Here is a 15,757-nt window from a genome sequence, read left to right on the forward strand (position 1 = left end):
GGTTGCAGCTTCAGCTTTCGGTTTCTGCTGTGATGCCTCTCTCCACATTGTAGGGAAGCAAGATGCCACAGCGCAGCCCAGTGAAGTAATGACATGAGTCTAATCTTATGGAAGGCCTTTCCGGAGAGCAACACATAGTGATACAAATGGATCTTCTCCTGCTATTCTCTGAACACGAGCATTTCCAAGTATTTCTTATACATCAAAACATCTTTCTGAGTTACCACAAATGCCATGTTTAGGAAACAGACTATTGAACATATATTCACACACAACATAAAGATGACCCTACACAGTACATAGTACAGTAGTCGTTTTAACACAGTGTATTGTCCACCTTCCAGTAGCTCTGAATGAACACACTCTGCAGTCCACACAGAAAGAGACTGTCTCTTCTTCAGAGTGTACAGGGCTTAACCAAACATAAAACGGACCCTTTCACACACACAGATCAAACTGCACAACATGTACAACATCTGCCATTCCAGATTTTAGGGCTAGAGAAGCAAGCTTTTCAATTAAGCATCATCCTTCCTGTTTAATAAGATGATGTTTGGAATTGTAATGTACATGTCTTGATCTCCCTTGCGCTTCTTTATTCTAGAAACGCCAAGCTGGTAATAAACCACAACCAAGACACATCTAAGACATCTCAGAAGAGTTTTGGGCTGTCTGACTTCTAATATGCCCAAATGAAATGTTTATAACAATCTCATAAAAGGTCCTAACATAGAAGAAAATACCTACCTCGTTCAAACCCATGAGTACACAAACAGTGGAAATGTATGACTACACATTACAAAATTAAAGATGTGCCTTGGTTTAAAATAGCTGACTCTTAAGAAGATGCTCATCAACTATTTTGCAGCAGATTTTCAACTGACTAAAATCCCTTTTTTTCCCCTTTTTTACAGATGGGTACAATTTTGAGTTCTAGATGAACATTGTTTAGTTAAATGTATGTCATCTTAGACCAGCAACTGCTTAAAAGAACACTGTCTTTTTCTACATATGGTATGGTGTTGATGTTTGTGTGGATTCAACACAGAGAACTGTGGCAAATAGCCAAATTCACACACAACCAAGTCCACCCTATTCCATCACATAGTGTACTACAGTATATAGTATATGTATGGTCCAAAGACAAACAGTAAGTAACCCTCCCTTATATGATAGAGTATTAATGTATTGGCTTTAAGATAATTTAAATTAACACGGATCAACTAAGCAAAACAACAGTATCACAAACTTACTCATCAACTAAAACAAGCAACATAAATCCCTCATATCTGTCCAGCAGATGCCTGAGATTTCTCTCTCTGCCTCTGTGATCAGCACACCTGACAATCAAACTGTCTTCAGCTTGTCAATCTCTATGGCACAGACGCAGCACCATGCGTGTCACAACACACAAACAAAACCACACTGGGATGCGGATGTTGGGTAGTGAGGACTTGGGCTGGGGGAAGGACGAGGCTCACTCACTAGTCAGATTTACCTCCTGATCCTAGCCTGTGGTGCACCTAATTTAAAAATTGCACTTTAGCATGGCTTCATCCTGCTCCTCCCTTCTTCCCTCCAAGACCCTGTTGGGCAGACCGAATTGCAAATTCGTGACTTTGCTCATGTTAAATTTGCAGTAGTCGAGACCCTGCTGTACTGTACATTCTATTGACTCCATGAACACTTAAATAGGGTCAATTTCTTCACAAATTAATTTTAAACAAATCTTTCTGTAAGAGGCTCAGCGTGCGCTATAAAAGACTCCGACAATGTTGCCTGTTTCCTCTAGAAACAACAGCTTTATCAAATACTACACAGCAACTCATTGGCAAAGATCACAGGCAATTAAGCTGCAGCCAACCATTAAGTCAAAACAAAGAGAAAATGCTATTGGCTAAGAGCTGAATCTTGCCTAGCAACATGGGTTGTAGACAGTTTTTAAGCAGAGAGAAGGACTTGATTATTACTACAGCAGCAGAAGCACAGAGATGTGGGAGAGAGTATTCTTTAGCTAGAACATACATTACCCTAATGGTCACTATAACCTTTAAACACACAGCATGGAAACCGTGGAAAATGGCCAGCAGTCAGTTCATTTTTCCTGGATGCTTCTTTGCCCATGCAACCCGACCACACATTTTCTAGGAATAAAAACTGTGAATCTCCTCCACACTCTACTATTCAGCACAGAAAGAAAAACAAAGAAAAAAATCTGAGAAACACTGTTACAGCCATGGCAACCAACGACCCCAACAACAGAGCTCAGATGCAATTATGGGCCTATACGGTATTATACTCTATACAGTACATTCCTCTGGATTTACTTAAGCAAATTTCTTTGGGTGCTAAATATTTGTCTACTTTCTTGGTGCAGAGCTGTCTGACGTAAAGAGCACAAAACACAACAGAAAAAATAGGGAGGCTCAGGCAACCCTGCCCCACCAGCAGAAACAAATCCAGCCGTGCAGGGAAAACAAACCACATGGACTAAAAGATGGCAGTAGAAGGGTGGGGCGAGAGTAATAAGGGTTATTCAAAAGAAAAGGTCATGAGGCTGAATTACTCCACTTGTGTGAAACACCTACGGTCTGCAAATAGCTTGTTCAGTGCTGCCTACTGCAGGTTCCTATACAAATCTACCCACAGGCAACTGACCTGACCAGCCCCCTCAAACCAAGTCTTGTGCCTGTAGCGCTGCTCATTCAACTAGGGGGCTCTGAGCAAGGGGGCGGGGTGTTGGCTGCAAAGAACAAGCAGGGGCTAATACGACTCTGAAAGTCCAGAGACGTCTTTGGGTGTAAGTGAGGGAGTGGAGGAGAGAGTGTGAGATTACACAGAAGGGTAAGAAAGGGGGACCAAAGAGATGGGAACTGACTAATTCCAGGGGAGGTGTGGAAAAGCTAAATCTGTAAATGAATGGAAAGATTTAGTAAGAGGTTAGTTGATGACTGAATGCTAGGCCGCCTTCTCCTCCACAAGCGATTATGGATTTTGTTGGTGCCACCACCTGCTCTAGCCGTCAATCAACAACATGGTCCTACATGTGAAACTACGGACTTTGCAGCGCAGCGCGGTGAGGATAATGCGATTGATTACTGAGGGATGGAGCTGAGGGAACTGCTGAAGCCTCCAAAGAACTTGGGCTGGGCTGAGATGAACAGCCTTGCTTTCAAAGCTCGAGAGAGATACTGAAAAGATGCATATTTCTTTTTCAAATCTCAGATTTTTTTTTTAAAGGAACTTAATGCAGTTTAAGAAACCACACAAAGGTAAACAGGTCCTTTCATCTGAAAAAATAGTTGGGAATTAATCGGATTAATTTAGTTTAGTTTATTGATCTGAGGCACAGCTCTTTAGCTCCACCAGCATTAACTAAAAACCTAATTTAGATCTGTAGGCTTTGGGCAGGACACAGCCAACAAAATGCAAGACATGGACTAGAAAAACATTTAAAAACAAATTGTATAAATAGACAATAGCTTTTACAAATGGTAAATTGTACGACAATTAATAAATACAGTAGATCAAAGACTGCAAGATGCACATTAGAAGACAAACACTTGACATGACATGTTATTAGCCATTAAAAGAGACATCAGAAGATTAATGATTGCATTATTTGTTTGCTTTAAGCCATGACTTCACTTCAGTATTAAATATTACAAAATTAGATGGTACTATATCCCAGGAGCATAGTCAGTGTTCTGGACTCATAACTGGAAGAATGTAAATTCAAATCCCACGCAAGACTCTTGTTGGTGGATCATTGATCAAGGTACCTCATGCAAAATTACATGCCTCCATTTCTTAATCACTTCATCCTATACAGAGTTACAGGGAAGCCATAGTTTACCCTAGCAAGTAATTGGGGCAAGGCAGGGCACACCCTGAATGGTACACCGGTGCATTACAGGACACAGACATACACAAACTCAATCAAGGGCCAGTTTTCCAGAAGCCGGTGAACCTATAAATAGGCTGTGGGAGGAAACCAGAGCACCCAGCAGAGACCCAATTCCAACCACTGAACCACCGTGCTGCACCTGTTATTGAAATTGTTCCAGTAAAATACCCTGCTATATGTAAGTTTTTTTGGAGAAAGTTTCAGCCAAATAAAACAGCATGATGAGTAGGACAGAGAAATAAGAAAACAGTCCCTTCATAACGGGTGATTCACAGCATCACACTGTATCAGCACTGCGTTTATGTCATAATTCTTCATGTTCCAGTTCTGCTATTTTCAGTCCTGCAGCTCAATTTAAGACAAAGCATGGACTTCAGAAAAGTTAAAAAAAGATCTCATTCTGTCATTTTGCCATCACATAGAACAAGGTCTTTGGTACATCTTAGACTATTAACAGGGATATAGGATTTGCACTGATGGTATCTCTAGAAGATGATCATGTAGTACTCATAAAATATAAACTCTCAATACTGAAAATGATTAATTTGGTCATGTTCCTGCATTGAGGTGTAGTGGGCAGATGTTGCCTATTAATCTTTTTTACATTCCATTCTATTATTCCATTTCTATTTCTTGGGGTTGATCTGCACAGGCTCTGCATACAGTGGTTCTTGATCCACTCAATCTACTCTACTACCAGCTAGCTGTGCACTACAGGTCTCTCGCTAACAATTTAAAGAACTGGACACAAGGAAGGTAGCATCTCAAACTCTAGCCTTTCCTTATTGAGGCAGTACCCAGGAGAAATCTGCAATTCACATTATGACAACCAACCAATATAACTCAGAATAAGATTTCAAAATACTAATGCTCCCCTTTAAGTGCTTACACGAGTTGGTGTAATCAGTGAAATGTTAATCCCTACCTACATACCTAAAGTGCCTACAAAAGGGTGTGAACCTCTAGGTTTGTTTGTGTTCTTGTACAGGTATACTTTAGAGCTAAAATGTAATTAGATCTTCAAGAAAGTCTTAATAAAGGATGAAGAGAACCTGATAAGTATAACACAAAGACATATACGTATGGATTATTTTACTAGCAATATAAAAGTAAATATCCTAGAACACTTAGATTCAGTAACTGACGGCACTGAACATTTAGAAACGAAATGTGTTCTGTAACTGTTAATAAATCTCCCGCATTGGTTTTTATACCTTTTGGCCCATTGTTTCTTACAGAACTGCTTCAGGTCAGAGACATGTGAGGCTGTCCATGAACAGCTCACTTCAGGTTCTGCCACAACATTTTGACTTTGTGTGAAATGCCAAATTTATTTAATTAGAAGAAGAGACATTCTCTTGTGAGCTCTGCTTGTGAGTTTAAGGATCATTGTCTTGATGCACGTCTCTCACGTGTCTCTTTTGGCTGACCTGACGTTCTCCTCCAAACTTTGCAGATACATTCCAATCATGGCTGTGTCAATGATGGGGAGCTAACGAGGTCCTGAAAGCAGCCTCAAACCATCACACCCACCACCACAAGAAAGAGTTTGTTTTCATTACACAAAATGTTTCTCATTGTGACCAAAAAAGTCAATTTTTGACTTGTCTCTCAAGAGAACATTCTACCACTAGAATTGTAGATCATCCAGGTGCTCTTTGACAATCATGGAACTTGTCTGCTGGACTGTGCGTATCCTGAGAGAATGGTGCGGGTAAGAATCCCGTTGTACATTTGGCAAATAACTCCTCTATCTACTTCTCCTGGTCACTGTATAAGACTTACACATTTGGTGTAAACCAAACACTGAAAAAACAACCAGCATTGTATATTGGTCCACGGAATGTTTGGAAATTGAAAAGGGGCCCACACACTCAAAAAGGTAGGGAATCGATGATATATAATATATAAACATTATCAATCAATGAGTTTTTTTTCCTATTTAATAACTGCAACAAAACATGCTCAATGCCTGCTCTCCTATCCCTATCATCAATCAGGTAATAGAGTACTCAGTTATGCTGCGATACCAGGTGTGATAAGACAGCCTCAAAACCTTTGATATTTTCTATGTTAAGAGTAAAAAAGAGCCAGAAGACAACCTGAAAACAATCTGACCTTGGATTAGAGAACACAGTGTAGGGTTTCCTTCTTAGTCACAGCACATGGCTCCGGTCTTTACAGACAACAAGTGGGCAGGGGCATGAAAGGTACTGAGATTGCCACCAAACCTCCAGGCCTCATCTGGGCATGAGCCATCTCTGCACAATCTCGTGATGTGATCTGCCCTGCAGCTCCATCAGCCTTCATATGACACATTAATGTGATCCTCCACTGACAGCACACACCTCATCAACAAAAGGCCTTAATTGCAATTAGGACCCTGATAGCTTTTGCTCACACTGGCAAGTCAGGTGCAAGACAAGAAGGCTTAAAGTGACTGGGCAAACAAGGATGAGAGGTGACAGAGTGCAAATGGAGAGGAGATGGAAGGGTAAATGAAGTGTCTGTGTGCCCCATGATTCTCTAATAAAAGAACCAAGGAAAGGTCAAGTTAAAATTATAGAGGTATGCAGCTTAATAATGAGATGGCACTCTGCAATGACTCTCATGATAGCCATTTTTTCAGACCCAGATGTGAAATACTCACTGCACACAGCTCAAGCAATGGACCAGTTCAACCAATAGGTCTGAGGTTTACATAAGGCTCTTTATCGTGAACAGGTTACTCCCAAGGTGCTCACTAGCTACTTGAACCTGCCTTCATATGCTGAAATATGCCCTGTACAGCCTGCTTGGGGGTGGAATCAGCCAGTTCTTCCAATATGACACCCACGCCAAGGTTGCTTAACCAGGGCTACAGAGCTGAAGAGGGAAATGGAGATATCAGCTAACACTACAAAGAACCGGATCCAAGAGCGGGGATTTCACCAGTTTTTCAAGATATACACTGTTAATCTCTCACTGTTCTATCCCAATGCTGCTCTCAGGACAATATCTGACTTCCAGGACGGCCGCAAGGAGGACCACTTAATCATACAATCACGACAACTCACTAAACTTGGCCAGCTGCCGATTAAAAGTCAGCCTAGTAAAACATAGTGTAAATGAAATGGAGTTATGAGAGTAAAAGCTGTTATTTAACGTCTTAATACACCTATTCGTCTTGTATTTATAGTAATGACTTTACGAGTCCTAAACAAGGTCACAAACTCAAGTCAGAATTTATTCAACTGTACAATTGAATACTGTACAGAACATTATTAAAAATCCATTAAATAATAAGGATATTATCTGCCCTGTTCATTGATTAAAAACACATTTTTCCTGCTTCATTGAAAAACTTTCATTAAATAAATATGCAATGAAAGATTAAGTTTGACCTGGAGTTTAACAGTTACTTATAACTTTAAATTCTGTGAGACAGCACATAAATGTGTGAGGAGAATACAGTGAAACTTATCGCATTGATTTATCGCAATAATGTTACACCGTAACAGACTATAATTATAATGAGCATTATAAAGCAAACATAAGAAAGCTGACAAACGAGACGACATTCGCCATATCTAGCCAGTTTGGTAGTTAGTAGCTAACTGATCCAAGAATCTCATCCAACTGTTTCTTAAAAGATGCCAGGGTATCAGCTTCAACTTAAGGCCTGGGCAGCTTGTTAAACTCTCCAACAACCCTTTGCGCAGTGAAGTGCCTCTTGCCCTCGGTTTTAAAAAGAGAAAAGTACAAAGAACAAATGTAGTAAAAACTACACAAAATGAACTTTCATGGTAAATTTCTTGTGGCGTACAGTACTAATCCTAGGCAGGCAACAGTGAGCAGTGATGGTCATATCAGGCTTTATGCATTAATGAAAGGATAAAGGTCTCAGTAAAGTGAGGCACTGGATAGATGTACATTCCAAAAGAGTTTCCTTGGGCTGGACGAAGGCAAAACAAAATAAAGTAAGAGACTATAAAGGATGAGCTGCACAAATCTTTTTTGGTCCACAACTACATGTTCTGTGCTTCAGGGCAAAACAAAGCCCACGCAGGTTTATGTAACAGTACAGCTTGTTTAAAAATGAAGTACAATCGCCATACCACCTGCAACGCTGCTGTTAAATGAGTGGGAAAGATCTGAGTGAAAAAAAACAAGGGGAAACAAAGAAAAAAGAGACCCTGCAGGACAGGCTGAGAGCCAGGCTGTGGTCCTGCCATCTCATACTATTAGAGAAAGTGATGAGGATGGTCTTGCCCTGCTAATCAGCCCTCAATCTAAGCAAACAAAACAGGAGATCCTTTGTATGGGAGCCCAACACCAGGCCAACATGAAAACGGATAACACACATTTGCAATACAACAGCAGCAAAAAAAAATGACAGCAATCTTTTTTATGCTAAACATCAGAATCTCCAATCTTTTGTTAATGACTGCCCACGCAACTTGGAACAGGCCGCTTTCTTAGTGACAAAGCATACAGCAGTGGCCTCAGCACCCACGCCTGGAGACTGAGGAAGGGCAGACAGGCTCCCCAAACCCAGCCAATATTGAGGCAGTCACGTTGCATCTTGCTGCTAACTCTGCAGTGACCTCACAGGGGGGTTGGCGCTGATTGGAGAACTGGCGCGTCTCTCTGATGTCACCACATGCCTGCAAGCTCCCGGGAAGCTGTGGGATTCCCTGTTTGATAGGCACCCCAGTATCTTTGATCATCTCATTGTTAATGCAGGGGTTAGAACATTTTTACTTTGTTCATGTTTGGGAGAATACCATAGGAGTGTACGTCCAAGTAACTATAATGTCTTATACCAGGCTCTGTAGTCAACTGATTTGACTGGTAGTTAATTATGATTCAACTAGCATTTAACAAATAATCATAACGAAATCAGAATCACAAGCAACATGATCTGAAAAGGTGACACATGATCTGAAAAGCTGTCTGCATCTTAACAGTTTTTGCAAAATGCCTTTAATAATAATAATAATTGCTTACACTTATATAGCGCTTTTCTGGACACTGCACTCAAAGCGCTTTACAGGTAATGGGAACTCCCCTCCACCACCACCAATGTGCAGCCCCACCTGGATGATGCGACGGCAGCCATAGTGCGCCAGAACGCTCACCACACATCAGCTCTCAGTGGGGAGGAGAGCAGAGTAATGTAGCCAATTCATAGATGGGGATTATTAGGAGGCCATGATTGGTAAGGGCCAATGGGAAATTTAGCCAGGACGCCGGGGTTACACCCCTACTCTTTTCGAGAAACGCCCTGAGATTTTTAATGACCACAGAGAGTCAGGACCTCGGTTTTACGTCTCATCCGAAGGACAACGCCTGTTTACAGCATAGTGTCCATGTCACTATACTGGGGCATTAGGACCCACATGGACCGCAGGGTGAGCGCCCCCTGCTGGCCCCACTAACACCTCTCCAACAGCAACCTTAGTTTTCCCCAGGAGGTCTCCCATCCAGGTACTGACCAGGCTCACTCCTGCTTAACTTCAGTGGGTTGCCAGTTGTGAGTTGCAGGTGATATGGCCTTTGCTTTCCCATTATTAAAGATGAGCCATGTGTATACTGTAAAGGTTATGTTACGTGCACATCATCAAATGTGTATGTAATGTGCTATGTATATAATATATATTTTATGTTACGTGCGTGTTACGTGTATGTATTGTGCATGTTATGAAATGTGTACATTATGTGTATCTTACGTGTACGTATGCAATACAGTACAATACCGGTATACATAATACAGTACTGTACAGCACAGTAAAATACATTTCAATGTAATCCCAGTGTATAGAATATAGTACAAGACAGTACTGTACAGTCAGTCCAACACAGTACAACTTAATACAAAATACAGCACAGTACTACCCAATACAGTACAGCATAACACAGTACAATATAGTACAGTACAGCACAATACACTACACAGGTGTATACAATATAGTACACTATTGTACTGTACAGTACAGTGCAATACTTTAACGCCCAAATACAATTTTACACAAAACAGCACAATATATTACTGTAAAGTATGGTTTAATACAGTATAATTATGGTTATTACAATACTGTACAGTACAGTAGAAGACAGTGTAATACAATATACACAGTAGTGCAATAAGTGCAGTACAATACAGCTATATACTGTACAACACAGTACAATATAGTGTAGTACACTACAGCACAATGCAATCTGACTGAAGTTGGAATGAGGTAACTCATCCTGATCCTGCTTAGCATCTGAACTCATTAACCTCCGGTCTGGAGCCCAGTCTGCCTTAAAAGAGACATTTCCTGAGTGGGATTTGAATGTGGGCTGCAGCAAAGACTGTTCCAAATCCTAACCACTGGCCCACCAGGGATCTGAGATTCACACCAGCTTGAAAAACATGATCTTTTGCCCCATCCCTCTCTTGATAGAGAGAACCAAAGGGCTGTGCCTGTGTCTCATCACTGGGCTGCTCCATTACACTATAGGTCCCCGTTTCAACTCATCGTTGGTTTAGCAGTTCATTTGCAAACACCATTATTAAGGAGTATACTAATATTACTAAGTACTACGACTGGAATAGATCATTGTAGTGTGAAAACCGAAGTTGCATAGTCTCACGTCTCTGTTCTCTTGTCCTCAGCTTTCTTCATTTATTCTGGGTGTGTTTCCAAGATGAATTCAAAACTAATTTAAAAATGGGTCTAGCTAGTGAATTAAGCTCAGGCCGGAGTGGAGTTCTGCAGCAGGATGATGCAAAGACTCAAAACTCACCACAGATGTGCTACTGCTCTGACTAGGGCACTGGAGTCAGAGCAGCAGAATATCCATTGGAAATTGTTGTTTTGCTTTCAGCATGAGCAAAAACAAAAGTTTAAAACGTAACTAACACGGCCTTCAGTGCTGCATTTCCTCCAAGCCTTCTCTCTCCCGAAGATGGACGAAACTTTTAAAAACATATGCGGGATCTATGACAAGGAACAAGAGGCCCTGAGGCCTTGTAAAACACAGAAACAGAACAGTTCTGGCATAAAAAGGCAAAAGGAAAAACAACAGTAGTAAATGCAAAGGAATTTTTTTTTCTTGTTCTTTTATTGTTTGCTTTGCTGGCTGCCGTTTGTTCTCACAGAGCCTCTGTCTTTTTGCCAGGTCGCCCACAATCCCCACTCCCTCCCTACTGCCTTCACGAATCCCACTACCGGCACCACGGTGCCCTGGGCAGTGATTAGCTTGTTCCTTTTACCCTGGAGAGGCAGAGGCTCTGAAATTCACTGCTTTCCCTGAGGCAAGGTCAGCCCTCCCAAGAGCAGCAGTTTGCTGCGATAAATAACTGAAGCTTCTGTGGTGGACGAAGAATAAAATCGACCAAGCAGCCCATGACCAGACTCACAAGGTAAATGAAGTTTAGGATAAAAGAGAGACACAAAAAGGTTTGTTTTACACATCCATGCTGGTCTAAGGTCAAATATTGGGCCTGCCTGTAGTGTTTACATGCTCAGAGAGTTACTGCTTTCATTTAGTGCGGAAAACTGAAAATTCAGATTACTTGAATAAGAGGGAAGTCATTTCTGTGTTTGTGAAGAAGATATCAGAAAATACAATTTCTTTTGTAAATCTATGTTGTATCTCACACTCCTAAAGAGCCTGAGGTAGTGAGTGGTTAAAACCTGTTATTAAATTCAAAGGCCTAAGACCAGGTGTGCATTTGGCAGCTTTTGTTTTTCAGTATAAATATACAGCAAGACACACTGAATACTCCTTTCACTGAATGCTTATTTGACATCAGTTGTAAGTAAGAAGCAACTTAATTAGTCATATAATGCTAATACAAAGCATGATGTGTCATAAGAAATAATTCAATTTTTGCCAAAATGATGACAAACTTGATTAACTACATAAATTCTAAGCAGATTACACAGCACTAACAGAAGCACACTGAATACAATAGACATATCTGTGAGCTTACTCTGAGACTGTCTTCTGCTAATTGAAAAGAAGTCAAGTACAATTTACACCAATAAGAACAGCAGGGACACTGACACATACCGGGACAGAGGCTCGGAGAACTATTTTCCCCAAATGCTTGTTTGTCCTCTTGTGTTGAAGTGACGGTGTATTTTCAGTTCTTTCCAAGGAGATAATGGGGGGGAGCAGTAAATAACCTGTCACTGTGAATCTAGCAGCCTATGTGAGCTGGAAAGTAGGAGAGGATGCCTTGATACAGCCTCTTAACCCAGTGCAACAAGGCACACACTCATAAATAAGTATCAGGAAATATTGTCTCAGAGCAGTGCTGGAGGAGCCCAGAGGACTTGGAGGGAATGAGCTCAAGAGGTGACACTTAAGTACCTCTTTCAACACACCTGCATCTGACTGGCTAGGAAAATAACAGGGCTTCCCAACTGCCTGTTTGAGCTGACTCCTGACCTTAAACAGACATAATGGCATCCAATTACATGCTTTGATGAAGATCAAGTGCCGCACAAGTTTTCAGCTAGCACGTTCTGCTCTTAAGGCACATTTAACAGTCAGGAAGAGCCGAACCCTTTTTGTCTCGAACTGAGAAGACAATGAGGGGACCTGTACCAGTTACTCAATGTATTAACTGATAAAGTCAACTCAGTGGATTTCTTCAGAATCAACAGTGAAACATGAACCAGAGGATGTACTGTAAGTGGAAACAACGTTGGAAGTGTATTTAAACCCAGAACAAGAGGCACTTCTTTACCCAATGGTTGTGGGAATGTAGAAAAAGCTACCCAGCCATGTTGTTGAAGCCAACACTCTGGCTTCTTTCAAGAAATGGCTGGATGGATACATATGCTACTAGCTAGCAGAAAGGTTAGATGTGCCGAATAGTCTCCTCTCGTTTGTAACTTTTCTTATGTTCTTCAAAGCAGTCCTTCTTATTCTTTCATGAATGATGATGAAATACGTAGTGAAATAGTGAATGTAAGCATATTAAAAGCACACGCAATTTGAACTCAACAGGAAATCCTCTGTTTGTTCAAATATAATTACACTGGGATAACAGTCACTTAATACAAAGTGCTAGTATGTTCGCGTTTATACTTCACAGTGGGATATCATGACAAACTCCAGACATGGATATGGTTTGGAAACTCGAGGCAAGTTTCCAGGTGCCCTGGTGTACACAGGATAAGAGGAAGCTGGCGGTCTGTTTCACGTGGCCTGCTGTGTGCTGGGGCAGGTAAGACAGGCCCCAGTGTCTCTCTGTGCCCGAGTCAGTCAGGGTTTGCAAGAGTTGTCCTAACCCTGCGGCCCCAGCAGGAGAGAGGGAGATACAGGACGGGTTGGAAAGATGGACAAATATGCAAATTCTGTGTGAGAAACCGACCTGCAGCTCTGAGCATGGACACCGCCTGTCTCTAGTGGCGTCATTCGTTAATTTACTGAATATAATACTTATTGTTATTGGAACTGTATTTGCTTGGACAATGATATTTCTTCAGACTTTAATGAAACTTTCTTTCACTATCCATCAACCCAACATTGGTCTTGAAAACAATAACACGCACTCATCCGTGGGTAGAAGACTCTGAAGTTTATGTTGCAATTTTAACAATTTATTCTTACGACATTAACACTATACCAAAAGTACACTGTATTCTATGTAAGAACATATCAGCCATTTCTTTAAAAAACACTAGAGGTGGAAGCCATCCAACACAATTCAGTCTTATTGGTTTCCCATGAATCCCAATGCAGTTTGTGTTGGAGACTAAAAAGACTAAATTCCTGTGCAGTATCAAATTAAATCAGAGATCTGACTTGTATGAATGCTGGATATCTTGCTGCTGGTGTGTCCAAGCTTGGTAAGAATGAACCAGACTACAGCTTTTTACATACCTACACTAGCTTGCTTTTCAAAGATTTTCTGCATTTGAAATTCCTTGCTGTGTAAAGAACTGAAATAATATTCTGGATTCTTGTTGGATGTGACAGCAGCCAGAAGAGAGAGGGGAAGAGTAAAGTCTTACTGCTCGATGCTGGGGGACAGGTAGAGCTTGGGGAACACCTGAGTGGCTTCAGCATCCTCGAAACTGACGGACAGGAGGGCGACATCCTCTCCCGGGTCCAGAGCCGTGTCCTGTCAACAGAAAAGTAAAGAGTTACTAGGAGAGGGAGACATTATTCTCTGCATGTTACAGAGCAAAGAAGCACATTCACTACAGGAGACACAGGGTCTGTTCCCATCCACGCCAACTATGTTAATCACTGTGCTTTAAATATTAATTCACCAACTACAATGATTTGACAGTGGCATCTCATCTGCGATCTATGATAGCAGGAGGCAGACAAACCTACAAGCAGGAGCTATTTAAAGCTCAAAATAGAATACGAAACAAACTGTAGATCAGCAATCAAAGCTTCCATGAAACAGTGTCAGTCAGGGTTGGGGTCAATTCCAATTCCCTTTCTTTTACATTTACAGAACTGGAATTAAAGGGAATCGGTTTTATAGAGGGAATTAAAATAGAAAAACAGGAGCCTTGCTGAAAATTGACTCCTCATACTAGGTGCTAATGTAAGACACAAGGTGGGAATATATTTCTCTACATCTCCACAGACGTCACCAGCTTCCACAGTACCATGAAGCTACAGCGCCCGGCCGACTCAGAGCTAGGATCACGAACAAGCGCGACTCTGCGATCCCCTTGCTGCCATGAGGAGCGAAGAGCTGTGACTGACGCAGACTCTGCTCCAGGGCCTGGTCGGCGAGTACTGGGCTGATCAACAGTGGTAACAAACACACTGAGAAAGAAGTGACTTGGGCTAGAAGTTGTGGCGTCAACCGATCAGTGACAGAGGCAAAAGGTCTCTCTCGTCAGAGGAACCTCAAGAGCCTGTGTACACCTGCTCCTACTTCCAGTAAGAAGACAAGGCATCCAAAGCTGCGTAGCTTATCCCATAACTCATACAGATAGTATTGTGAAAAGAAAGGTCTGCACCGCCACTGAATACAATAAATACAATAATGTCTGCTCCTGCCTGCTTATGGGAGAGGAATCCCAAACAGGTCTGTGAATCACTTTATCCACAGAAGCGAATCACCCCCTTGCTCACGAATGTGGTGCACCAGACCACATGCTGCAAGGTACAGATTACTACAATAGTCTCTGGCTTTTCACAGAATCAGAAGCATTTGGTGGTGTAATACGCTTTGGAGCAGAAACAAAACCTGACAAACATTTGCCTCTGTGTTTCTGCAAGAGGGGAAGTAAATGCGAAGAGCAGAGAGAAATTGTGTAAGTGCGCTTGTGAAGGTCATCAAAATGTTCAAAGGGATATAGTGGTTACAAGCTGGGCATTTCTGCCTGACTTGTTATTGCTCAAAGCTACAAAGTTCAAAAGTGAACTGGAACTCATTATCTTGGCTGTGTGGCACACGCTCATCAGTGCGTATGAAATACAACAGAGCTCACTCTGTTCAACTTAGTAAATGAAGTGCTGTTCAGCTGGTTTGAACTCATTCATTTGTAACTTCATCGTTGAGCATCGGAATCAATTTTAATCAAGTAAGATTGATCCACTTCAATCCCACATAATCCTTTACTCTAAAATCCCCAACACACTGGGGGAACAGGCTCTAGGGAGCTCCAGATGTACTTAACTCGAATTCGTATTGGAGCAGGAAGGAAAATTCAGAACAGAAAACAGCCTGCTCAGCTCAGCTGTGTTTGGTCATTTCCTAAACGTTGGAAGGGTAACAAAATGGCCAAATCCTATGGCACAGAACGTGCTGATTCAAGAGCTACTGACAGAAACCACAAAATAGCATTACTTGCAGTCACAGATCTTTTTTTTATTTTCTGTTTTGAAGTGCAAAAG

At 41.5% G+C, this 15,757-nt stretch overlaps 1 protein-coding gene across 1 annotated transcript in view; it reads right to left on the minus strand.

Moving 5' to 3' along the window:
• Positions 1-15,757, minus strand: part of babam2 (BRISC and BRCA1 A complex member 2) — a 111,321-nt gene that overhangs the window by 16,789 nt on the left and 78,775 nt on the right. Inside the window, exon 7 of the mRNA XM_006626335.3 lies at positions 13,906-14,015. Coding sequence (XP_006626398.1) covers positions 13,906-14,015 — 110 coding nt within the window. The remainder of the gene's footprint in view (positions 1-13,905; positions 14,016-15,757) is intronic.

This window comes from Lepisosteus oculatus, chromosome 2 (genome assembly GCF_040954835.1).
Source record: "Lepisosteus oculatus isolate fLepOcu1 chromosome 2, fLepOcu1.hap2, whole genome shotgun sequence".
NCBI lineage: Eukaryota > Metazoa > Chordata > Actinopteri > Semionotiformes > Lepisosteidae > Lepisosteus > Lepisosteus oculatus.